This window comes from Corvus kubaryi, unplaced genomic scaffold, assembly GCF_017639235.1.
Source record: "Corvus kubaryi isolate FWS band 111438036 unplaced genomic scaffold, C.kubaryi_AGA036_p1.0 137, whole genome shotgun sequence".
Taxonomy (NCBI): Eukaryota; Metazoa; Chordata; class Aves; order Passeriformes; family Corvidae; genus Corvus; species Corvus kubaryi.
In genome coordinates this window covers 31,127,481-31,152,259 of record NW_024580671.1, presented here as the reverse complement: position 1 = coordinate 31,152,259, position 24,779 = coordinate 31,127,481, and the positions used below count along the sequence as shown (strand labels likewise).

General features: G+C 42.4%; 2 protein-coding genes and 1 long non-coding RNA gene across 9 annotated transcripts in view; 2 read left to right on the top strand and 1 right to left on the bottom strand.

Annotated features, from left to right (window-relative positions):
* The window catches only part of LOC121659835, a 28,450-nt gene extending 10,745 nt beyond the window's left edge, over nucleotides 1-17,705 (top strand). The window contains exons 2-5 of the long non-coding RNA XR_006014470.1: nucleotides 13,283-13,288; nucleotides 13,329-13,334; nucleotides 16,722-16,731; nucleotides 17,696-17,705. This is a non-coding gene — a long non-coding RNA (uncharacterized LOC121659835). The remainder of the gene's footprint in view (nucleotides 1-13,282; nucleotides 13,289-13,328; nucleotides 13,335-16,721; nucleotides 16,732-17,695) is intronic.
* On the top strand, nucleotides 187-9,208 carry PSMC2 (proteasome 26S subunit, ATPase 2). The gene is made up of 12 exons (XM_042018419.1): nucleotides 187-316; nucleotides 2,605-2,642; nucleotides 3,806-3,887; nucleotides 4,764-4,863; nucleotides 5,219-5,350; nucleotides 5,983-6,055; nucleotides 6,200-6,295; nucleotides 6,548-6,712; nucleotides 7,219-7,306; nucleotides 8,005-8,207; nucleotides 8,748-8,844; nucleotides 8,935-9,208. The coding sequence occupies exons 1-12, from the start codon at nucleotides 247-249 to the stop codon at nucleotides 9,090-9,092; spliced, it is 1,302 nt and encodes a 433-aa protein (XP_041874353.1). The 5' UTR covers nucleotides 187-246; the 3' UTR covers nucleotides 9,093-9,208.
* Nucleotides 7,588-24,779, bottom strand: part of SLC26A5 (solute carrier family 26 member 5) — a 36,232-nt gene continuing 19,040 nt past the window's right edge. For 3 of the 7 annotated variants that reach the window (XM_042018403.1, XM_042018402.1, XM_042018404.1), the window contains 13 exons: nucleotides 24,240-24,392; nucleotides 22,936-23,018; nucleotides 22,694-22,841; nucleotides 20,851-20,964; nucleotides 20,461-20,538; nucleotides 19,525-19,620; nucleotides 18,669-18,775; nucleotides 17,426-17,495; nucleotides 15,967-16,059; nucleotides 14,956-15,078; nucleotides 13,861-14,067; nucleotides 13,549-13,603; nucleotides 7,588-9,252 (listed from right to left, as the gene is read on the bottom strand). In XM_042018403.1, the coding sequence (XP_041874337.1) occupies nucleotides 9,089-9,252; nucleotides 13,549-13,603; nucleotides 13,861-14,067; nucleotides 14,956-15,078; nucleotides 15,967-16,059; nucleotides 17,426-17,495; nucleotides 18,669-18,775; nucleotides 19,525-19,620; nucleotides 20,461-20,538; nucleotides 20,851-20,964; nucleotides 22,694-22,841; nucleotides 22,936-23,018; nucleotides 24,240-24,392 (1,491 nt within the window). In that variant the 3' untranslated portion in view covers nucleotides 7,588-9,088. Of the gene's footprint in view, nucleotides 9,253-11,208; nucleotides 12,994-13,548; nucleotides 13,604-13,860; nucleotides 14,068-14,955; nucleotides 15,079-15,415; nucleotides 15,444-15,966; nucleotides 16,060-17,425; nucleotides 17,496-18,668; nucleotides 18,776-19,524; nucleotides 19,621-20,460; nucleotides 20,539-20,850; nucleotides 20,965-22,693; nucleotides 22,842-22,935; nucleotides 23,019-24,239; nucleotides 24,393-24,779 lie in introns of those variants that run through there. The other 4 variants (XR_006014467.1, XM_042018405.1, XM_042018406.1 and 1 more) reach the window with 4 other exon arrangements.

Below are 24,779 nucleotides of genomic sequence, written 5' to 3'. Positions count from 1 at the left end.
CTGGGCCCCGCGGGCCCCGCCGCACCCCCGCCGCCCCCGCGCCGCTCCCGCGGCCGGAGCGGCTCCCGCGGTGCGGGACAGGCGGCGCTGCCCGGAGCAGCGGGATGAACCGGCGGCGCTGCGCGGAACTCCCGGTGCCAGCCGCGGCGCCGGGGGGGAAGGAGTTGCCTGCGCGCGGGCCGCGGTGCACCCTGGTTTGTGTTCCGGGCGGAAGCGGCGCGGTGCTGCGTAAGGCGGGTGGGCGCGATGCCGGATTACCTGGGAGCCGACCAGAGGAAAACCAAGGAGGAGGAGAAGGAGGACAAACCCATCCGCGGTGAGGGGCGATGGCGAGGACACTCTCCGAGCAGCGCCCGGGGCGGGGGCGGGGCGGTGCGGCCGGCGGCCATGTCGGTGCTGGGAGCGGCGGGGCTGGAGGAGCAGCGGGGGAAAAAAGGACTAAGAAGGCTTTAAAATGTCTCTAATGTGCGTTTTGGCCCTACGGCCGCCGCCCCGCGAGTGTCCCCCATCCCGGCCCGGAGCCCGGGCTCGGGCGGTGCCGCCGCTGACGGGATGGGAAGCGGGGCCGGCGTCGCCTCGCGTAAACATCGCTGTGAGGGGCTGGGTCTGGGAATGCCGAGGGACAGCGGGACAGGGCTGCCTGCGCCACAAGGGACCGATCGGGGCTGCAGAACCAGCACCGTGTGGGGCTGGCCGGGGAAGCGCCGAGATCCTCAAGGGAGGAAGGGACGATCCGCCTTTTAAGTCTCTTTCTCTTAAAAAAGGTTTCTAAAATGCCCGATTTTTTCATCGTGAGAGAAAAGAATGCCTTTTGTGGTTTAATACTTAGTTTTATACTTAAAATGTACAACAAAACGTCATACAGTAATACTGAATCTCCCTGAAAGGAGGCTGTGGTGAGCTGGGGGCTGGTCTCTTCTGCCGTGCGTGCAGTGAGAGAACTCGAGGAAATGGCCTAAAGGTGAGGAGGGGAGATTCAGATTAGATATTAGAAAAAAAATTTCACAGTTCGGGTGGTCAGCCAGTGGAACAGGTTCCCCAGGGAGGTGGAGTCACCGTCCCTGAAGGTGTTAAAGAAGGCGTCTGGATCTGTTGTTGGATGGCGTGGCTTAGGGGTTACAGGGGCAGTGCTGGGTTGAGGGTTGGACTTCATGATCTTGAAGGTCTCTTCCAACCTTGATGATTCCATGATAATTTCTTTCTCTTGCCTGGGGGAGCGCCGCAGAGCTGCCCGGGTGCTGCCTCTGTCATTAGGAATTGCGGGGAAGCAGGAGAGGGAAGGCAGCAGAGTTTTCCAAGGATACCGGCATAGTGTGAAAGCTGCCGCTTGCTCCTCATGTTTTAACTTATTGTGGCTTTTTATTTCGTGTTAGTAAATATTTATTAATGCATCTGGAAGCACAAGCACTGCAAAATGTAATCAGTGATGGACTTTGAACTGTTCCCATTCAAGAAAGATTTCTAAATTATAGCAACAGAGTGCTTAGTAGCTATAAAAAAACCCCAATGGGGTAGTACAAATAGTCAGGAAAGAAGTAAGGATCAACATAAAAGGTCTTCAGAATCCTGTATAACACATACTGCACCCAGATCACCCGTACTGTGTGATCTGGGCTCCATCTGTCTTAAAAAGAGTGGAATTAGACAAGACAGGAAACTGGGATGGGAAGGGAGAGAGAGTGTTGAAAGCCTGTTAAATGCCAGGTGATGTGAGAGTGCTGTGGCAGAGTGACACTAACAGAGTTATATTTTTCTTAGTTGATGGAGTCACTGGAGCCACCTCTGTGCAGAACTGAACACATGAAACAGCTGACTGTGCTTGTTCTTTGGTGGGAGTTCTCAGGCTGAAATGAAAGTTTTAGATGCCAGGTTCAAGTCAAGTAAAAGGCAGCACAATGCAGATTTAAATCAGGAGACTCTTTCCTGTGTATTCTGCTGAAAGTTTACAGGGATTAAAACCCCCAACATAAATATTTATGTAAGGAAATTGTTTTAAGGGCTGTTAATAACAATGTGTGACACAGGAGTGGGGTTTCACCATGTATTTGCCACCTTTTGTAGATCTTCCTGTTTGAGAGGGGAATTTGGACCAGACTTTGTCTCATTTAGTACGACCCTTACCATATTTCCTGTTTTACAGTATTAAAACTAGGAGTTGACAGTGATGTTTTGTTACTGAGACCAGCTTAGATTTGGCTGCTGTTCCCTGCTCACACTGGGCTGTTTGGAAGAGACATCACTGGTGGAAAGTGGTAACAGTTTTTCACTGATGCTTTCTTGAACATCTAGAAGCAAAAAAGTTAAAAAGATGAAGTTTTGATATCTTCCATCCCTTTTTTGAACAGTCATAGGCTGGGAAACTACTCTGAGTGAGGCAGAATTGAAGTAGCTTGTTTGTTATGAGCTCTGAGTGGTGCAGGTTTTTGGACTGAAGGGAGCAGCTGGAGACCCTGTTTTCCTTGGATAGCTGATGCTTTTTTGTAGCACTGTGGTTCAATGAAAAGAATCTCTTTAAAATACATGTTTTCATCTTTTAGAAGCAGAATTAACACTGCTGGCTTTGTTTTTAAAACTGGAAGCTAAGTCTCTTCTGTCTTGTTTCAGCTCTCGATGAAGGAGATATTGCCTTGCTGAAAACATATGTAAGTAGCACACACACATGGGAGTGTTAAAGAGAAAAAGCAGTTCCTGGTGGGGAATACCCTGCAGGAGTGGAGGGGTGTGCACTGAGCAGGTAGAGCATAACTCTGCTTCTCTTCATGCTTTTCTCTCCTGCCAAAATCTTTTCTCCCTTTTCACCTTCCAACGAAAAGGCCCCAGCCTGCAACACTAAAAATAATCCAGTGGCTTTGTTAACTTGAAAGTAGTTAAGAGTTTGTTTCTCTATTATTGTTTCATATCTCATTGCTGATTGTTGTAGGGGTCTAACGGACAGGGCTTTTCTAGGGCTTTTTCACTGGCCAGTTTTCTTGGATTACACAAAAAATAATTTTAAGACCCCTCTTGCCACAAAATTGACTTGCTTTTAGCCCTAATGTTAAAAGAACATAATGTTGGGAGGCATTTTCCAGAGACAGTAAGGCTTAAAATGCCAGTCTACCCTTTTCACTGGGAAGAACAGTTGGTCTGTGAAAGAACTCTTGAGAGATGAAACTTGCATCTTAGGTATGTTTGGTGAAGTCTGAATTTTGCTGACACCAAGACTTCTTTACAAAGTTCTGAAATACAGCCTGTTCCCACTGCATCTTCTTTTTTTGTTGCCAGTGGTGTACAAAGGAGATCTTACAGAGCAAATCCAGGTCTGAATCCACCTGTGTTAGGCAGATCTGGATCAAAAAATGCATTTTATCACAAGCAAGAATTGCCCCTTGATCTTTCTGCTGTCCTGTGTGGATGATGAAAAGGTTGGGTAAGGTAGTTAAAGCACTTGTACAGATGGTTTCCAGAAAGTGTATTCAGAATTCTCTCTATATATGATTTTACTGAGTCTTTTTTATTCTTTAGGAGAAATAGTTTAAAAATGTAAGGCTGAACAGGTTTAAAAGAAAAACAAATCCTTAAAGTTTACAAATGTGGAAAATTTCCACCTTCACAGTTGGTCAGTTGTGTTGTGAAGCTGCACTTCACTTTTGCAAACAGAAGTATTGTTGCTGGAAGTTAATTCTGTCTGTTTTGGCTGTCATCAATGGTTGGCTAATGTACCAAGACAGTCTGTTGGACATCTTGATGCTCAGCAGCTCTTGTCATTTTTTCCTAAACATGAGAGAATTTCAGTTACGAAATCTATGTGATACTCCTTTTCCAGGGCCAGAGCACATACTCAAGGCAGATCAAGCAAGTAGAAGATGATATTCAACAACTGCTTAAGAAAATCAATGAGCTCACTGGTATGTTGCTGTCTTAGATAACTTTCTGTAGAAGAGCCACAGATACCAAAACAAGTGTTGTAAAAAGTTGATTTTAAACAACTTCTGCATTGTGTTTTTGTTGTTGCTTTTCTCAAAAGAACACAGTTCTTTATTTGGTAATGTGAGATTTTTTGCTTAGTAAGTGATGTTTATTTTGATTGGGCAGGAGTAATCTGTATATCTGATTTTGTAATTTTGTAGTTTAACACATTTTTAATCAAAACTGTGGTTTCTGTATATAATGGTGGCATGAAACAAATGCCCCTTTCTGACACCAGACAAGGAAGTAGTAATAACAATAATAATTAATTAGTTTCCTAATTTTTCTTTCACTGATGTATGTTTTTTGCCCTGTTGCTAATCCTGCAGTGGCTCTCGGTTCTGCCAGGAAGACCACAGTTTCTCTTGTAAAATAATCTTGATTCTTTTTGTATCATGGAGATGGTACTTGTTATATCCATGTTTTGGAAGATTTATGGGGTTTTTCATCCGTGTGAATCCCTTACTTTCTGATACCTTGCACTGGAGCTTTCCCTCAGTGAAAGCACTTGTGAGTTTCACTCCTTTAGTGAAATGTAGATATCCACTGTCAGTGATGTGTGTCCTGCTGTAACCATCCCCACACTACAAAATTGTCTGGGAAGGTGGCCAGGCTGGGATTTGAATGTCCAGCTGGCATGTAGGCTCTTCCTTTAGGAAACTGTTTTTTAGGAAGTCCATGAAAGATGTGTGTGTGTTGTTCTGGAGGTCTCTCAAAAAGATTCCTGCAGGGTTATTTCTAAGAGTTTGGTGTGGGAAGGATGGCTGACACCCCAGTTAGCTACTTCCTCCTCAGCTTGTTTGTGCTGCACACAGGAATCAAGGAATCTGACACTGGCCTGGCTCCTCCTGCCCTTTGGGATCTGGCTGCAGATAAACAAACTCTCCAAAGTGAGCAACCATTGCAAGTTGCAAGGTGGGAGCACTCTTCTCCTTCCAGTAGAGCTCCATAGTGCTAACAGTCTGATTTATAGCTTATGTGTGGACTTCTTTTAAAAAATAAAGTTCACGTGTTGTGCATCTTGAAAGTGTTTTTTTACCACTGAATCATAAAGGAACTGTGATTATGTGTAGTGTACATTATACTTGTACTTACTCCTGCAGTTATTGTATGATGCTATAATGATTGCATAATAATGTATATAATGATGTCATCACAAGTACAACAGCTATTCTGTTGTATTTGGAAAGGAAAATGTGACTCTCTTGATGCTTATGCAGGTAGCAAACCAGTTTGCCTGCCTGGAGCTGTAACTGTGTTTCTGTGTTAGGTGCACAAAGATCATCAATGCAGACTCTGAGGATCCCAAGTACATTATCAATGTCAAGCAATTTGCCAAGTTTGTGGTGGATCTCAGTGACCAAGTGGCACCTACTGACATAGAAGAAGGCATGAGAGTTGGGTATGCAAAATCTTTGTGCTCTTGTGAGTCTTCCTGCAGACTGAAGCTTTCTCTGAGTTGTCTCATGTCATAGTTTGACAGGTCAACAGCCCTCATTTCCAATTTTTGCAGTGGTTGAAATTACGCCACTACTGTCTTTCTCTTGGAAGACAGTAAACTCACCTGTATGCTCTGCTGGAATCTTTTGTTTTGTTTTACTTTGACAAAAATTGACAAAATCCATGTGTCATTGGACAGAAACCTTTCCATTTGGGCCCCAGTGGTCCCAGCTTTCAGGGAGCCTCTGTAGGGTCCTTCTTTGGCACTCTCTGGTTACGCACAGGGCAGCAATGAAATGTTCACTGAGGGGGTAAAACCTGTTACTTCAGAGTCAGTGTTTTGCCAGTTTGCTCTGTTGGATATTTTGAAATTTAGTTTTCAAAATACTTTGGAATTAATCGTTTTGGAAACCTTAAAATTTTCTGCAGAAAGAATTCCAGTACCTAGCCTACCTGCTATTAGCTTTTAGGGCTGGGTTCTCTTGATGCCAGAGAAAACAACAGTTCAAGAATTCAGCTTGTCATTTACAGAGTTGCTTCTACATAACACTTTACTTAACCAGTGTTAAAATAGTATTCATGCTTCCTCACCAGGGTGGACAGAAACAAGTACCAAATCCATATCCCGTTGCCTCCAAAGATTGATCCCACAGTCACCATGATGCAAGTGAGCATTGCTTGTACTTATTTTGGCACAGCTTTGTCTTGTAATTGTGATTCCTTTAGCTGGATTTTGTTGTGGGCTGTTAAAAGCCTGGAGATATTTGCAGCACTAGGCTGGTAACTGCTCACTCACCTCTTTGTTGTGCAGGTAGAAGAAAAACCTGATGTCACTTACAGCGATGTTGGTGGCTGTAAAGAGCAGATTGAAAAGCTGAGAGAGGTGGTCGAAACCCCTCTGCTTCACGTAAGTTACCTCCAGATTGAAGCTTCTATTATTTTGGAAGTATTCTGGTCATCTGTTAGCATGTGAAAAAGCAAAAGACAATGTCACTGAGCGTAAACACCTGAGTGAAAGGAAGCTGGGTTTTAACAAGTGAAATCCAGACCAGCCTCCTTTACATTGGTCCCCATTAGTGATTTCCTCAATTTGCATATATTCTATGATGCACACAATCTTTTATCTGCACATAACCTTGCCTTCTGTCTCCCTCCACAGCCTGAAAGATTTGTGAACCTTGGAATTGAGCCTCCCAAAGGAGTGCTTTTGTTTGGGCCACCTGGCACAGGCAAAACTCTCTGTGCCCGTGCTGTGGCTAACAGGACTGATGCCTGCTTCATCAGAGTGATTGGATCTGAGCTGGTGCAGAAATACGTGGGAGAGGTAAGAGCAGGTGCTTGATGGAGTGTGGAGGAGTTTGTAGATTCCCCTTGTAGGTACCCGACACCACAGTGGGGGTGAGGGATGGATGTACTTGGAAGCTGCAGGTGCAGGGGGGCAGGAGCTGTCAGACAAATCACTGCAGCTCAGGCATTGGTGACAAGACCTGAGGTCTGCTGTCACTGATGAAAGGGATTTTGCAGTGCAGAGTTCAGTCTGTGGTTCAGGAGGACTCTGGAATTAGGATTCTGCTCCCAGTTCTGCCACTTTCCAGTTGGCCCTGATGTAAATTACTTCATTTGTACTTCTGAGTTTAAGAGCAGTAATTTTTCTCTCCTTTATAAATTGCTTTAAGCTTTATAATTGTCCCATTACATATGTGAAGAAATTTAAAAAGAGTTTTTTCATTGGAAACTTAGAAGTGTTTGGAAGCATGGAGAGTTTGATTTTGATAGTTTTCCTTTAATGTACCTCAAATCTCTAATAAAATCTTTATTTTTTGCTTTCAGGGAGCTCGAATGGTTCGTGAACTCTTTGAAATGGCGAGAACTAAAAAAGCTTGCCTTATATTCTTTGATGAGATTGATGCTATTGGAGGTATGTTTGTAGTAGCTACAGTTCTAACCTCTTGTGAGAGCTTCCAGGTTTTCTTATCCAGTTCTTTATCTGGATTGCTGCATTTCAAGGAAAGTGCTTGTAAATACTGAGTTAGCAAAACGACTCCCAGCACACCCCATGTCCACAAAGCTGCCAAGAAGTGGTTTATATAGCCCAGATGGGAAGCCATTTTTGCACATTTGGAACACCCAGATTATTCAAACTTCCGTGAAGAAAGCCTGTATTTTGTTTGCAAAAAAGTACTATTAACTTAAATCCCATTCATCTTCTAGACTACACTCCAAGTCTTTATTACTTCCTGAACATTATGCTTTTTTCTCAAAGAAAGTGCTTAGGTCCTTTGAAAGTAGAACAATTTTTTACATAGACAAGGGAGAAGGATGATTTTGGGAAGGGCAAAATAAACAAGCTACATGGGTAAATTCCAGCAGCTTGGTCAGTTATTAGGCAGGGAGATAGAGGCCCTTTCTTACTAAGGAGGAAGATCCAGCACTCACTCTTGGTTTGAAGTGTGTCATCCAAATAACCCCCTCACACCTTTTCAGTTCATCACAAATACTTGTATGCACTTTAAAATCATTTTCCCAGGTGTCCTGTGTTGCAGCCACTGTGACACCTCTGTGTCCATGGCCTGGAGGTGCCTCTCCCTCTGTGTCACTTGCGTGTCTCCTCTCCAGGTGCTCGTTTTGACGATGGGGCCGGGGGTGACAACGAGGTGCAGCGCACGATGCTGGAGCTCATCAACCAGCTGGATGGCTTTGATCCACGGGGCAACATCAAAGTGCTGATGGCCACAAACAGGCCCGACACTCTGGACCCAGCGCTGATGAGGCCTGGCAGGCTGGACCGGAAGATAGAGTTCAGCCTGCCTGATCTTGAGGTGAGAACTCTTTATTCCCCAGCCAAGTGTGTTCTGATACCAGAGTGCCTCTTCAGTTAGGGCATCATTGTCTGGAAGTTTATGAGAAATAGAAAATGCAGCACTCTTAAATTATGTGAAACTGCATGGAAATATGGGTGATTAAAGGTGTGCCCAAGGTTTTCCCACGCTGCACAGACTCCATCCCAGCCGAGAAGCCATACTAAGCAGCTATAATCGCTGTATATTCCTGCCTCAACAGAGAAAAATTCCTTTAACCAGATCCACGATTTAGTTCAGAATTTGGAATGTGTTTTGTTTGGCTCTTTTGAGAGAGATTTGTTGAGGTACTTCTATGATGAAAGCCCTTTTTAAAGTTATTTTCTTAATTTAGTGTGATGGGCACTTACACATTCCAGTCCAGACATGGGAAACCATAGCTGGGCAGCAGATACAAGGTGTATTTTCCATTTGCCTGTGCTGTGGACACACACAGCTGCAGGCTGGAGTCATCACCTCTGTCATGCCTTGAACACCCCTGTCCTCTTCCCTTCCCTTCAGGGACGAACTCACATCTTCAAGATCCACGCTCGTTCGATGAGTGTGGAGAGGGACATCCGATTTGAGCTGTTGGCTCGGCTGTGTCCTAACAGCACAGGTAAGCTGAATGTGTTCATTTCTTTGAACAGTTCTGTGTATGGGCCGTGTCCCCTGGCAGTCAGTGCTGAGTTATCCCTGTCTTTCCCAGGCGCCGAGATCCGCAGTGTCTGCACGGAGGCAGGAATGTTCGCTATCCGAGCGCGCCGGAAAATCGCCACCGAGAAGGATTTCCTGGAGGCAGTGAACAAAGTCATCAAATCGTACGCGAAATTCAGCGCTACCCCCCGCTACATGACCTACAACTAATACCTGGGAGGGGTCTTCCTGTTCCTCCTAAACTTCCTGTGGAACAAAATCCAAGTGTAGAGATTCATGTTGTGTTCTTGGAATCTAGAATTAAACGGGAGTGTTCCAAAGAGTAAGTGTGTGTTCATTGTGAGTGTTCTACACCAGCAGAGTGTTGCTCCTGTAGGGAAGAGATCTCAGTGAGGTTACAGTAGCACAGCCTAAACCACAGGTAATTTTAAATCAGATACCTGGGCAATGTTAGACATCCCAAGTTTAGATCTCTGGTCACCATCTACACTCCAGAACTTGAAATCCAAGCCATAGAGGTATGGGAAGACCCCTTAGTGACTCCAGTGTTTCTGAGGGTACTAAGAAAGGCTTGTGTGATGCTTGGCAGCGAGGTGTAGGTGTATCCCAAGAAAATGGGAGCTGCCACTGGAAGGCATGTGTGGTGGTCTGAGTCATTGCCCATCTCAGGGAAGACACGAAAGGACATCTTTTCCCTCCCTTGGTGAACACTGTGGTACCATCACAAGTGGTTTATTTTATCTTTGGTGGGTTTTTTATCCCTTTTGCTGAGATTCTTTGTTGTGTTTTAAAAAATAGTAAATGGTCAAGGAGGAGGGAGGTGTACTTTCTTAGTGCTAAGGGAAGGAAGATTCCTTTTCTCTGATCCTGCTATGAAGAGTTTGACACCAGTCTAGCAGTGAGCACTTTGATATATTGTATGACTTGTCTGAGATGCTGCTGCACACACAGGATGACCCTGACAGGGTCCTGGTGCTCCTGGTGCTCCTGGTGCTCCTGGTGCTCCTGGTGCTGGGCAGTGGCTGGGAGTTGTTGGCCACAAGCAGCATTGAAAGGTTAATCCTCGTTCATCTGACATGTTCCTGTAGAGCTGGGTGTGGTCAACAAAAAGCAACAGCCTTTCATTTTCCTTTTTTCAAGCGTTTCTTTAAAGTGGCTTGAGGGGAAGAGGTGGAAGAAATACCTGAGGGGAAAAATTACTTTTGGGAAATGCTTTGTCTTGGAAGTGAGAGAAGTTTTATTGTCAGTTGTATCAAAATGAGACCCATCAATTTATCAAGCTCAAATTATGAAGCCACTTTACTTTTTTTTTAAAGAGGAAGTGCATGCAATATGGAGAGAGAGTACCCAGCCCACGGACTGGGTTAGGGTTCTGGTTGGAGTCAGTATCTTGGTATGGAAACTTGGGCAATCTCAACACTTGTGTGTCATTTCAGGAAGAACATTTTAGGGAGGGATGCCACTTTATTGGTGGGACAGAATGTTCTCATTTTCAGAAAGCAGCACTGACAGCATCTCTTTATCAGGAGCAGCACTTCAAATCAAGTGTAGCTTCTACTTGAGAAGGATTAAGTGAAGTATGTAGGAAGAGTTTGGATCTTACCCGGTATCCTGAATTATCATCAGTACTCTTGCAAAAAAAGGAGGGGAGAGGAGCGTGACCCTGATTATTCCGAGGTACTGACCCAGACTTAGGCCATCCACTGCCAGCTGCTGTGGCGGGGCTTCAGCAGTGAGGGGGGAGGCCCTCCCCTGTCCCTGCAGACAAACTGGAGCCCTGTTACAAGGTTAAAGGACCCAGGGTGGTTTATTCTCACACCAACAAGCCTAAGGTAGGATTTAACACTAAGAAGTCTGTTAGTCAGTGCAGGGAAGAGGAAGTGGGTTCCCTTTTCAGGGGCTGGCTCAAGCTGCCAGGAGGAAGCAGTGCTGGTGGCAGCAAAGCAGAGGAACAGATGAGCAAAAGCTGCCAGATTTTGTTCTACAGGATGAGTTACCAGCACTGCTGGGGGTTGCAGGAGCACTTGGTCTGCATGGTCTGGGATGTGGGACTTTGTTGGGCAAAGGTTCTCAGTCCAGGTTCAGCAACTCCCCAGAAGTGCAGCTGTTATTACCAGGATGGGAGATCCAGCTTTAGTTCTATCCCTGTGAGGCCTGGCATGGAGAGGGCTTTGTGGGGGTGCCAGGAGTGAGGAGCAGGAACCAGCACAGAGGCAAGACCCGCCTGGAGCTGGAAACCGTTCCTGGCCCATCCCTTGGCATCAGACACTTCTATCTGGGGCCCTCAGCTTGTCCCTCATACAGAGTCTCACCAAGACAAAGCGGAAAATTTTCACAAGTGACATCACTTTATTTTGGAAGTTGACAGGATTTCAACGTGAACTGAAGAGACTACAGAGTTAAAAACTGAAGCTGCGACAAGCTGAAAGTAGAAAAATATACTGTATGTAGTAGATACAAAGGCTTGTTGAACTAGTTAACATTATAAAATGTACCAAAAGTTGTTTAAATAAGCACACACAATGTCTTGACATGCATGCACTTCATCCTTTGAAAGCCAGCTAAGCAGCAATTTCTGATGCAGAAAGCTTCCCATCCCTATGGGCAGGGGAGTCTGAGAAATTAAAGCATCTTTCCTGACTTCCCTGGTTCTTGGGAAACAGTTTACCTGAAGCAAGCCCTAATTGCAACAGAGCCTGAAATAAAGTATTACATTCTGTGATCAGAGGTGAGGAAGGTGTCTGAATTCCTTAGGCACAGGACCTGTGATTTGAGGGTGCTGAATGAAATGTCACTGATGTCCTGTGCTGTCAAAATAACCTGCAGAGAAAGACTTTTAGGTTCCTGCTTCTGCTGAGCTTCACAGTGATTATTGTGAGGGAAACAGGGGCACTGAAGATTTCTTTTGCATGACTTCCATTTCCATGGTTTTCATCTCACACCTGAAGTGAGGCAGTACCACAGTGGCCAGGCTGACAATAGAAAAAGAAACCCCATGCTACTGTTTCTTTTAAAAAACCCAAACATGAACCATTTTTGAGTTCTATTGAACCCTGTTTCTCAAAGCACTTAAAAGCTGAGGCAGAAGCAGCACTACTGGGAGGAAGATGGGCAACAGAAAAGTACCTTTTTTTTTTTTTTTTGACCACTGAGACTTTAGACCTTGCTTAAATTTTCATTCCAACTTAAGAGACTGCATATAGGGCATCAGTTCTTAATATAAATAGGCTTCACTCCTGTCTTAAACCAGTTTTGTCTGCAAACTTTAAAGCTAAATTAAGTTTAGCTTAAAATCATCTGAGTTCTTTTCTAGAAAGCCTAACTGGGTTTTGGCAGTGCAAGTACCATACTGATAATGTAATAATTAAACAATGAGTTTCTGACTTGAAGTTCACTTAGAGCAAAAATGAAGAAGTGAGTACAGCTGAGACAGGTTAGATATTTTTTAAAAGATAACTGTACCATCCAGGTTTAAAAACAGCAGCAGCTAAATGCCACCAGTGTGAATTCAATTAATCCAGCTATCAGATTATTATAAATGTTGACATCAGGCTTTAAGAGTCATCTAAGAAAGTTCTTTAAAGACACTGGTACAGTGTATTGCACTTGCAGAACAGTTACCTCCTGCAAGATCCCACTCGTAGTGAGTTAAAGTGCCCATTTTCTCAACATGAACAGGAATGTCACCTTGTCCACCAGATTCTGATTGCAGCAGAATACACTGAACTTTCTTTTCCTGCATAATTTTGTGCTTGTGTATTATTGGAAGGCTATACCCTGATCAAAGGAAAAAATTCAAGAGCATGAAGGCTTACATTTCCTTATCCACTCTTCCTACAAAAAATAAGCACCACCCTATACCCATAGATACAAACAGCCTCAGGCTCTCTTCAAACTGTGCAAATTAAATATTCAGAAAGAGTCTCCATCAGCACAAATCTGGCTCCCATTCTGCTCGATGCCACTCCTCAAAGGTTGGAGTCAGCCTGTGCAGCACACCCATCTTTCACTTGGCAAGCAAGGACAGCATCATGAATACTATGAAACAGCAACTCTCTTGTTACACTTTTATCAAAAAAATTCAGTCTTGTCAGCTCATTCATAACAGGGCCTATAAAACAAAACCCAAACATGGCATCAGTGAATACACTTAATTACAAAGATGGAAGACAATGGCATGCCAGGAAAAAGATGACAGCTTGTTCTCTTGTTGTTACTAAAAAATTTGAAATAGCCAGGTGGATCACATGCTACTTCTAGTCCAAACAGGTAATTCTCTTATGCAGACATAGACAGAGGCCTGTTCTTGGCAGAAGATGCTACAATCCCAAATACCGGATATTGGAACATTTCAGGCTTTTCTCCTTACTACATTACCTCAACAATTTCAAGATACAAAGTTCAGTGTGGCATTCACAACTTGCCAGCTGGAGGAAACGGGAGCAGGATCCAGTCCTCACAAAGATCATTACATCAGTGCTCTACTTCCACTAAAGTTAAAGCTCTAATGCATATGGGCTTGCTTTTCCTCAAATCCAATTTTACGTGAAGTGCTGATACTCCTGAGGCACTACTGGCAGCAGGAAATTTGGGAGCAGAGAGAAAGAGATAAAACACAATCTCTCCCGTAAAGAACACAAAAAAAGAAAAAAAAATCTCAACTCACCACTACAGCTGGCAATGCAGACACAGACACCGACTTCTTTGTATTCTTTTATAATCTACAACAGAGTTAAGCTGAAGTTAAATGCAGATAATACATCATCATGCACACTGCAGTTCTGGAAGCCATATACTGTGAAAGCTGCAGAGTCCACATTCCCCAGCATTCAGCTAAAACTTAACAGAATTAAACCAGTGATGAGGTGACATATTGGATTGTATTTGAGCAGGCAGTTATGTCTCATGCTGACAGCTTCCTTATTAGGTATCTGAAAAGCTTTCTATGGGTTTTTCTGGGGAAAAAATCCCTACTTACCGATTTTAGTGTTTTTGCTCCAACTGAATCCACAAAGTTCACTGGGGTGAAATCCAGAATTAAAGAGTGAATATTTGTTTTGGGCTCCACAAAATATTCATGCTCATCAGGAGGTATGTCTTGTACACTAGAATCTGCAAATTTTCCATTCACAGGTAAGTCATCACTTGCTATCTCATGTTTTACACTTGCTTCTACGTCGTTAGTCTGGGAGAGAAGATAAATACAGCTTAGAGGCAGTCAGTGCTTTTTCAACATAAATCCCTTTCCTCCCCTCACTCATGTGTTCTTTAAGCCTTTAAAAGGTGTACAGCTTGTGGTTACTACAGAAACTGGCCTGACAAGCACACATACTTCCATATCTTGTGTATATCAAGGTTTGTTCTCTTATGCCCAGCCTTTCTACAGTCACACACAAGCAGCTTAAGGCTGGTATCTCAGGACTGAATTACCCATTTCCTGCAAACAATGACACCTGTTCATTTTTACTGACATATTTTTACTCCTTGCCTTATCCTTGCTAATCCCATCAAGGCCTATGATTCAAAATAAGCAACAGCAATCAGGCTCTCAAGTTAGGCTTTTTTTAGGTTTCCCATGGTAAAATCACACACCAGTTCCCAACACGGGGGTGAGTTTAAACATGCATAAAAGCACAAGCGTGTCCTAAATAACCCTTCTCAGTGTATCTGCCCGACTTGGCCATGCCAGAATTAGCAGAGGGGATGCCACCTTCTTATCACAAGGGCTGCTAATTCGAATTATTTTATTGTATCTTATTTCTACATGATTATTCCAAGTGTGTGGAGAGGGGCAGAGTCTCTTTGATTTCTGCCAACACCAATGCTGAGATAACATGACAGGGTGGAGAGTTTCTGTGCCACTCTGTGCTACCTGAATGCAATCAAGGTATAACAGAATTATCCAATCCAGCAGTGAGCCTCTGATCCTTACACTGTTCCTTCAGTCACCTGTCCCCACTGCACAGCACTTGCTGCCTAAGCCCTGCTCCCCAAGCAGCACTCTGCACGTTGTATAAAACACAAGAATGGTAACACCTGAAAGCAGCCTGATAAAGCAGAGGTAAATATTTACCGAAGAGTTCACGAGTTTCAGCACAGCTTTCTTTCTGTGTTCATTTGCTGCCTTTATCTCCCTGGCATGGCGCTTCTGGGCTTTTCTCCTCGCTGCTAATAAGGCACCAGGATCCACTCCAGTCTATCAGGAGAAGAAAGCATGATCAGAGCAGATTCAGCTTGTTAGGATGGCACTGGAGTATCAATTTGCACTGAATTAATCACTGCCATAAATTTAAACAAGGAGCCTGCATTTTCCAGCTTCCCTTGGTGGGAGTGAGAACAGTATAAAGAAGGAATCATCTTGGCAAGCACTGTGTTAATAAGATGAGGGAGAGATGCATCTCATTGTTTTCTTAAAATCAGAGTGTTGTGTTTCAACCAAATGCTGATTGGAGTGCAGAGAGCAAAGGGGAAAGAAGTGCATTTGGGCAATAATCACTAATATCTCTCACTTTGTGAGGGCAAGTACCACCCAACTGTTCTGTATAAGACTCGTTATGGGAGCTACAGAAAAATTTTTCAGAAGTTAGTACAGGTGCAATTGTCACCATTTAGGCGGTTCTGCTGCTGCCACTGCCACCCAGTGAAACAGGCAGTGAGGCACACCCTGTGTGCAGGTGATCTGCTGCCTTGAGAGGCACTAAATGCCCACAATATTACACAGTCTTACACTCCAGTAAAGTTAGCTACCCAACAAGGAAACTTTCATTCCCAGTTTGTTTTCACTTCAGCAAATAGTTTCCTGCTGAAAAAAAAAGTTCAACCGGTTTGTGCTCTGCAGCCACCACTTTCCATTAACAAGCAGGCAGAATGAAGCTACACTTGCCTGTTTATTCCCTCCCACCATGTTGTTGCTTTCTAAGATAATCTGTAGCTGGCTGGAGGGTCACCTTCTCATATTTTACAGATCACCAGGGGTCACAGGCTAAGAAACACTGTGCTAGGGGCTACACTAAAGGAGCTGAAAGATGAGCATGTTTCAGAAACCAGTTTGAATTTTCAGGACACAGACATAGAATTTACTCACCTTTTTCTTCAGTGCACTTGTATACGACTCACTATTAGCAAAATAAAGTGATGTATTAGCTTGAAATATTTTGATTCCAGGATATTCTTTAACCTAAGGAAAATATTGGATGTGCACCGTTAAACAGAGTAAAAGCCCCTGTGTGATCACAAGACACACAAACATGCAGCAGTGCAACAGCCAAGCTTGGATGGCTCTCAGCACATGACAAATAAAGAAGGTTGGCACTGTTGTGAGCAAATGCAACCAGGAGATCAGAACCTCCCCCTTTCCCAGTGTAATACTGCACACTATCAATGCCTGGTAACATTTCTCCTTCTTTATTACAACAGAATGTACAGCCATGAAAAGAGCTAAATATTTGCAGTTCTCTGATGTTGCTATTTGCAGCTGGTATTACCATGAGGAGATCATGCAGACCTAGAATTGCTTCCTTTTAGCCTCCCTTTCTACAGGCATGACTTACTTCCTTCCTTCTCTCTTTTTCTTTCCTGACTTCCCAGGTACCAAAAAAACCAACCTTTCAAATTGTTGGTTTTATCCAGACCTTCAGACAGGTCTTGATATTCACTTCTCTCCCGTCCCTTACATGCAGTCATCTCTAAACAGGCTGAACTGTGACATTTTCCATGCAAATGAGCTGGCCAGAAGCAGAGACCCAGCCTGCCATATGCTGCCAATCCCATCTTTACCCAGGAGGAAATGCTGACTGCATTCAGTGTAACAAAGTGGAGTCTCCTCTCCTTTGCATACAGATATAAATGTGTGTACCTATACTCCTGCTTTGCATCATATTTAAAGCAGAACTGCAGCATCTTTTTCCATAGGTTTTTACAGACTGGTTCCTCAGTAAAGGGGGATGTAGCTTTCATAGCAGCATCTCTGAGAACATGGCAGAGAGTGCAGAAAATTGTAGCTGGTGTTTGAGAATAAATACAGCATGTTTATATCCACTGCACTGACAAAATATAATACTTTCATCACCTTTTGGTTGAAAAAAATGGCATTTATGAGAAGCTAAGTGCATGGTGAGCAATTGTGCCATTAATAATGTATATTTCACGAGCAGGGGATGGGTAGGATGCTGTTTTGAATAGTTTGTGCAATTCTGAAGAACAAAGTTTGGATCCTGGGTTCCATGGATTCCATGCAATACTGCCACACAAGTAAAAAAGGTGGCCTGTGGCCTAAAGACTTTACCATTTTGTACAAACTAGGACAACGGAACCAAGATAAAAGCTACTTTTGATCAGCTCCTGGTGAAATGTACGTGCAGTACAAAGAGCTTGCATTTTGAGCTTCTACTACTAAACCCAAACTTATTTCTTTCTTTTCAACACAGGTGAATGCACAGCAGACAGCACTGCATGTAGACTGTGGTAGGGCAAAGCAGCAAATTGCCACAGCTGTCTTTGCTCCACTGTATGAAACTCCTCAATGCAGAAGAACACATTCCTACCTCTTCGTACTCTTCCACATCACAGTAGATGTCAGTGTTAGGAATCTGACCGAGGATTCTGTATTGAGGGCTAGAGAGAAAGGAAACAAATATTTCTGTATTATCACTTATAAAGTGGAAAAGTGGGTGTTCAACACAGACTGAAACTTATTTTAAACAGTCATTCAGCAGGGCCTGTCTGGTACAGGATTATCTAAACTCTGGTACAGGATTATCTAAACATGGTTAAATGAAGCGAGCAGTTTATGGCAGAACACAATAAAAAGAAAGTTTGTTTCTGTCAGTGAAAAAACAATTCATAAGCTTAGCACTGAAATGTCTTTCTGAAAAACATGAGTCAAAGCATGCAAAAGTACAGGGCAAATTCTCTGCAGCACCAACTGGTGCAACTCCATTGACTGTCTAGCAAATATGCAAACTCATCCTGGCAGAAAACATGCTGCGATTTCAAAGAGCCACTCTGCTCCCAGGACATTGCCTAAGCAGATGAATATTCCCAACTCACAAGAACTGTGACAGCGAAGTACAAAACTGTTCTGTTTGCAAGAATAAAACTGTATAGAGATGGCAGAAAAATACTCTTATTTGTGCAGAGTGGAAATCTCACAATTTGCTTTCATTCCAATGCAATGAAACCAAGACTTTTACACAGTTTCCACCTGCATGTCTCAGACCTTGAGCCCAGAAGCCTCACATGGCAGTCCTATCCACACATGCAAGAAATCATTTCACTGCAGACATGGAAAGCTTCACAATAAGAACTCTGTCACTTTGAATGGGGAGAAGTTACTTGAAAACTGGAAGAGCAGCTACAGTATTTTACAAATTAGAACTTTCTTTTAAAATGCCTAAGCATTCACCTCGTGATAACCCGACACAGCTTCAGCTTGTCTGTGACAATTAGTGCACACAAAATGTAATCATGTACTGAAACTGGCAACAAGAAGATTTAAAGTTCTAAACTCTAAGCATTAAAACAAATAAACAAGATTAACCACTATGAGAAATGAAAAAACTTCTGTTTATTACTGACAGCGCAAGTTCATGCCCTCTAAAATTTTTCTCAGAAAAAAAACCCATTAACCCTGAGTCAGAGCTAAAGGGCATGACCTATCTTAGGAAACAAATTCTATACAGCATGCAGTTGAAAAGGGTGGAATGGACTTCTGTTTATTTGCACCCCTTAAACAAACAAAACCACATAGATCACCAAACACTAATTTTGATAAAGAAGAAATCTGACCTTTGTGTTCTGTAAATAACGGTTATCATTGCAAATGTTACTGCAGTAAGCAAACCATAGTCTAGTCCCAGGAAAAGAGAAGCCACAAAAGCTACCACCCAGATGGCCTAAAACAAAGAAAAGGTCTGAATTATTATGCATCTTTTCCTGTTAACAACAAAAACAGCAGCATAACCCAACTTCAAAACCTGTGTATCACTTCTGATCATGGATAGGCTCTAATGTAATCCATCATAATGGCAGATGGGAATTGCCTTAACCTTTCAGAAGGGCATAAAAGCTCATGGCACTGTTAACATCTGACAAACTCTCACATATTAATTCATGCCTTAAGTCGTGTTCTACCATCATCACACTCCAAATAGCTTAGGATAAAAAAAAAAATATTCAAGACCTGCAAGTAGCTCTAACTCAGTTCCATCAGCCAGTTCATCCAGGAAAGAAATACCACCAAAATGTTCCTGCCAATAAACTCTTAGTTCTGACCCACTCCAGCCAGGTTTTTGGTTTGTCTTAAAAGATGGCAAATACCTTCAAGTGGTTTTCTTTGTTACTCTGTTTTCAAATTCTTCAGACATTCCCACAGCCTTCAGTGCAGTTCTACAGAAACACTGCCAGAGCTTCGCTTTTACTACAACCAAACTACTACTGACCTGAGTTACAAGATTGTTGAACAACAACAAAAATATTCTTGTCTCCAACAGATCACTCTCCCAGGGTGGTTACAGCTCCCTGTCTTATGTTCATCTGCAGTACAACACTAATTTGTAATTCCTTGATAAGTTTCTACACTGTTCTGGGGATAGCAACAAATTTAATATAGTAAATTATATGCACTGAGCTGTGCAATACTCACCAGCTCGATCTTACTGGTTCTCCAGAAGTGCATGATATCTCCAAACTGTTTAAACATTCCCTTCAGGTTCACCATGACAATTGCAGCTAGCACTGTCTAAGAACATGACACAAATGCAATTTTCAGAAGCAAAATAAACCCAATGCCAAGTAAGAACTTCAAAGTATCACAAATAACTATTTGTGTGCTTTATAACTGATATAAGTCCACTGAACAGATGTTCTATTTAAAAACTCACAGCTTTTCAGGTAGTTCAGTGGACATGTGCTTTTACTGCAGCTGCAGAAATGGCAAACCAGTTCAGTACAGTTTGATTTACTCTTTCTTAGCAAGAGGAACCACATGCTCCTACACTTCATGCTGCTACACTTACACTGCCTGAAGCAGTAGACATTGGACTCTTTTCCCAAGTAAAAAGTGACAGAATGAGAGGAAATCACTTCGCTGTGCCAGGGGAGGTTTAGATTGGATATGAGGAAAAGTTTCTTCATGGAACTGTTTGTCAAGAATTGACACAGGTTACCCAGGAAGTGGTTGAGTCACCATCCCTGGAGATATTTAAAGCGAGTAGATGTGGCACTTAGGGACATGATTCAGTGGTGGGCTTGGCAGTGCTGGGCTAACAGCTGAATGCAATTCTCTTAAAGGTCTTTTGCAACCTAAACAATTCTAAAGGGGAATTGCTTGAAGGTATTCTTATGTTCTAAAGACAGAGTCCAGGATATCCAATACTAAAAACAACAACAAAAAGCATGATGGGTCGTTCAAAACACTATTTATTTCTAGGCTAATTTACAGCAAAAAAGCATACAAAATTTAAAAGCTTCTGGATCAAAGCTTAACTGTTGTTAACCCTCCCACATTCTCAAGTTCAAGCAATACTCATAGGCCTCTGTTCACTGTCAATGCAATGTCTAACTTGCTAAGCTCCCTTACCTGTGGAAGTGGTTCAAAAAGGTATCCAATAGCCACAATGACCAACAGAACCATAATTGCAGAGAGTGTACCTGCAATCTGAACACAAAAAAGGCAGAGATTATTTAGAAGTGTCCCCAAGGGGAAATATTACAGATCAACTAACCCCTTGTGCTTTCAACAAGGTTGGTTGTTCAAATGACTTTTAATTCCTTCCATTTAGTTCACCCATTTTGCCTGTCATGCTGCTTTCTATCCTGGCCCAGTCTGGATTTGAAACATGGGAAACTTCAGTTATTTCTTCTGGCCCAGGCAGAGAAATACAGCCATCTAGATAAGCTTCAGACCTGAGTGGTGGAGATCCAAAGAGTATAAACTTTGTTTGGCTCAAGATTTAGGTATTTAACATACCTGAGTTCTTCCACCGGTGCTTTCCTGGACAAGACTCCGAGACATTGAGCAAGTGATTGAAAAGGTTTGGAAAAATGACCCCACAGAGTTGCATATCCCCAAGGCAATAAGTTCCTGTGTTAAACAATAGAGCAAAAAAAAGCCAAAGGCAGTTATACTTAGCAGGTATACCAAGTTGGAGCTATCCATAGATATTAACAACCACATCTTATTTACAGTGCTTTCTAGCAACTTCATTGTAGAGAATAAGCAACCTAATTGTAGCTTATATTTGCAGTCCTCACACATGCACAAGCTGATGCATGTTGAATCATCTGTTAAACAAAGTCTCTGATGAAATGCTGGAGACATTTCCCATCCCTAAATGTTACAAGAATTAATCAGACTGAAAACTAAAATAAATGACAGCACTGCTTGTTTTAAGCATTTCTTCATCTTGGGGATAATTTGAGTTTTAACCCTGAATATACATGAAAAATGTTTCCTCATGCAAACACGATTCTTTGCTTCTCACCCTAAACTACATGTTTAAGACCATGAGCAGCCTTGCCTGTGTTTCCATGAGTGGTAATCCATTGCTGTACATGGAAAAACCACTGAGTATCCACTGCTTCGTCAGGTAAAGCCCACATGAGAACTGCTCCCGTGAGTGAGATAAGAGCTCCATCTACCTCAGTACAGTGTTTCTGATGACTAAGAAATGATTTGTTTCTAATGAAGCCTCCCCAGATTACTCTGCATCTTGCTGTTTGTAACTGAGTGATCTGAGTCATACATTTCCAATAGTTCTCAATGAGTTTTTCTCTTTTGCATTTGTACAATCTGGTTTTGGACTCATTTAAACACTTGGCATGCACTGCTACTATGACAAGGAGTTCTACAGTTTAACACCCAGGTGAAGTAGAATCTGGCACCTCCTGAGGAAAAGATCTAGATGCTGGACTCAGGTCAGTGATGATTATGTTTAATGTAAATAGAACTGATTGCATTCATGCAGCTACAGATTTGTCCTCTTTTCTCCTTGGGAAACAGAGCACAATGACATGAAGGATGAGATTAATCTAATCAGATGTAAAACTCTGTGGGTAAACTCCATTTACTCTCAGAGGAAGACAGTAATTTTCAGAAGGGAGAACAGCTGATCTGTGCTGTGTCAGATGTGTGCTCCAGGAGATGTGTTACAGCACAGGAACTCTTATCTCCCTTGACACCACAGTGATATCGACCAATAATCCAATTGCAATATTGATTCTAAATTGCACAGGAAGGCCAGAGTAGGTGAGGAGGACATACAATTTTCATTTTAGGGAGTCCCTAAACACAGTCCTTATCACTCAAATCATGCTCAGAATGCCAAGTACAGACAGGGCCAATTGCAGAAAATGACAAGTTGCCCACTTGCAATGGGTGGGAATAAGAAGAAATTATAAAACATAATTGGAATTTTTAAACTCTAGACGAGTTCTTTGACACATAAGGTACTGTATTTATCCCATGGGAACTCTATGCTTTGCTCTATTACAGAAAGCAAAGAAAATGTAGCTGCTCATCAGGACAGTATGGCCGAGTAATGTCTGTCCCAACAATTAATATTCATACATAATTCCAAATATAGCAGAAGTAGGTGTCCCAAAATGAAGCTAGAAGTGAAACTGGTTATCTAAACACAGCCAGAAGAAGAACTTAAAACTAATTCCTGGCCTTTAAATGTGTAGGCTGTCAAAAATCTGGCCTGATTCCACTATTGAAAAAACCCTCACTTTTGCCAATATCACACTCTACTTTAATGATGTAACAAAGGTGCTACTGAGAATTTTCAACAAAGTAACCCCACTACTTTTACCTGATTCCCATCGATGGTGTAACCATGTTTAAGGGCAAAGATCTTGGCCATTGATACAGCCATTGAAAATCCAACTATTGCTATTGCTACTGCATCCACAAATAGTGCTGGGATGAGCTGAATCTCCGGAACTGCTGGTGCACGTAACCTTGGAGATTAAATTAATATTTATAAATTAATACAATAAAAGCTATATGCAATACAGAAAAGGCACAGTCTTAATAAGAATGTATCATCCCTACCCTTGAGGAATATTCCCAACAACATCCACTTTGTATGACTCACTCAGATTCATTCCAGCTGAAACTCCTGTCCCAATAATGACCTAAAAATCCACAAACACATTTGTAAACATTATCTAAAAAGAGATAAAGCCACCCGAAGAGATATAAAGGTTAGCTGACTATGATTAATACACACAAGGGGTTACATGTATTTGTCAATCAGTTTGGCATGAGTTAGGGGCTAAAAAAGCAGATAAGAAGGAGGAAGCATCATCATTTTCCCTTCATCATGTCCAACTCATCCTGATTTTACAAAGTTTTTCTGTAAACAGTTAAATGGAACATGCTATGGTATGATCTGAATCACTTGAACTCCCTTTGCCTAAGCCAAGGTCAGGCAAGTTAGTATACTGGAAAAATCAAATGCAAGGACACTCCTGCCTGTGCACAATGGCATATTTTCATGCAGAGCCTATTACCTGTAAAGAGAACTGATGCAATAGTGAAGAAAGGAACATTGTTTTGCTATTGCCTATCAAAAAATACCCTATTACACCACCTCCCTCATCTCTCACCAGCATCCCTTTTCTTTGTTCCTTCTATCTAGATTGTGCCCATAGCTCCAATTATTCCCTTTCTTGAATCCATTATGTGCAGGTTGTTTGAGAGCTGTAGTAATCCAAGAACTCATTTTTAAATCAAATCACTTTTAAAGGCAAAAGATTGTCTGAGCTGCAGGCTTTGTGTGCATTATGATAATCTGTTTTATCCACGCATTTTAGAACAGTTGTTCAAAACAGAATCAGTGCTGCAGTCAGTTATCAGTCTCAGAAACAGAGAAAGGAAGTATTAAGTCCTGATGGTCCTGCTCTTCTTTCTGCTACTGCACTTCAGAAAGTGAGCAAGCCCTGCAGAACCTCTGAACAGGCATCTGTAAGCACCTTCCTTCAGGAGAGGGTTCTGAGCTCTTGGACTGCAAGTGGGAAATGCCACTCAGAGGGATGTCTTGCAGAGACTCTTGCAGGTGTCCAAACTCCTGGATAGAGAGGGTTTTACAACACATATATATGTACCCATTGCTTTAGGGGACTGGGGGTGTTTAAACTGCTTTTCAATTCTTCTTTGTGGCTTTATGCTCTCCATATGGGCATACCAGTTCTTAATTTTAACAGAATCCAAACCTTCAACTGTATCAAGGCTCAAATGAATTATGTTCAATGAAGTTACTCTCAAGCTCAGTAATATAAGATAGAACAGGAGATAGTTTCTACAGCTTTAGAATAGCTATATAATTTAGCCATAGAATCTCCCAGCTGGCTTACCACAATGATCTCCATAGGAATAGGAACTGGGAGCTTCTTCTTAAAGCGGAGATTGATTTCCTTGCCAATCAGCAATAGAACAATGCATGTTAATCCAACAATCAATGCAGCAATATTGGTTGTTGTTATCTTTGAAAGCACAGCAGCTATGCTCTGTAATATACCAGAAGCATCATAATTATTCTTAAGAAAATAGAATCTTCATGGAGATTTGCCACAAAAGAGCAAATGTTACACTGCTTTTCAGATGTGGTTTCATTCAAAATTTATAACCACTGTGAACAAGTGCCTCACCAAAATACCCACTGTTCCCACAAAACACAGAAGACTAGAGTATCTCAGGCAGAGAAATGCACTTGAATCATTTACAATATCAGTGTTCCTTAAAGGGGGAAAAACCTAGGAGAAAAAACTCTAATGGAGGAAGAAGTCTAAACTAAACCATGTCTCTCATCATCAACATTTTCACACATATTCCTCAGTGGCAGCTACCTGAAAGCAATAAATGCAAACTCCTGCTAATACCTTCAAATATTTTTT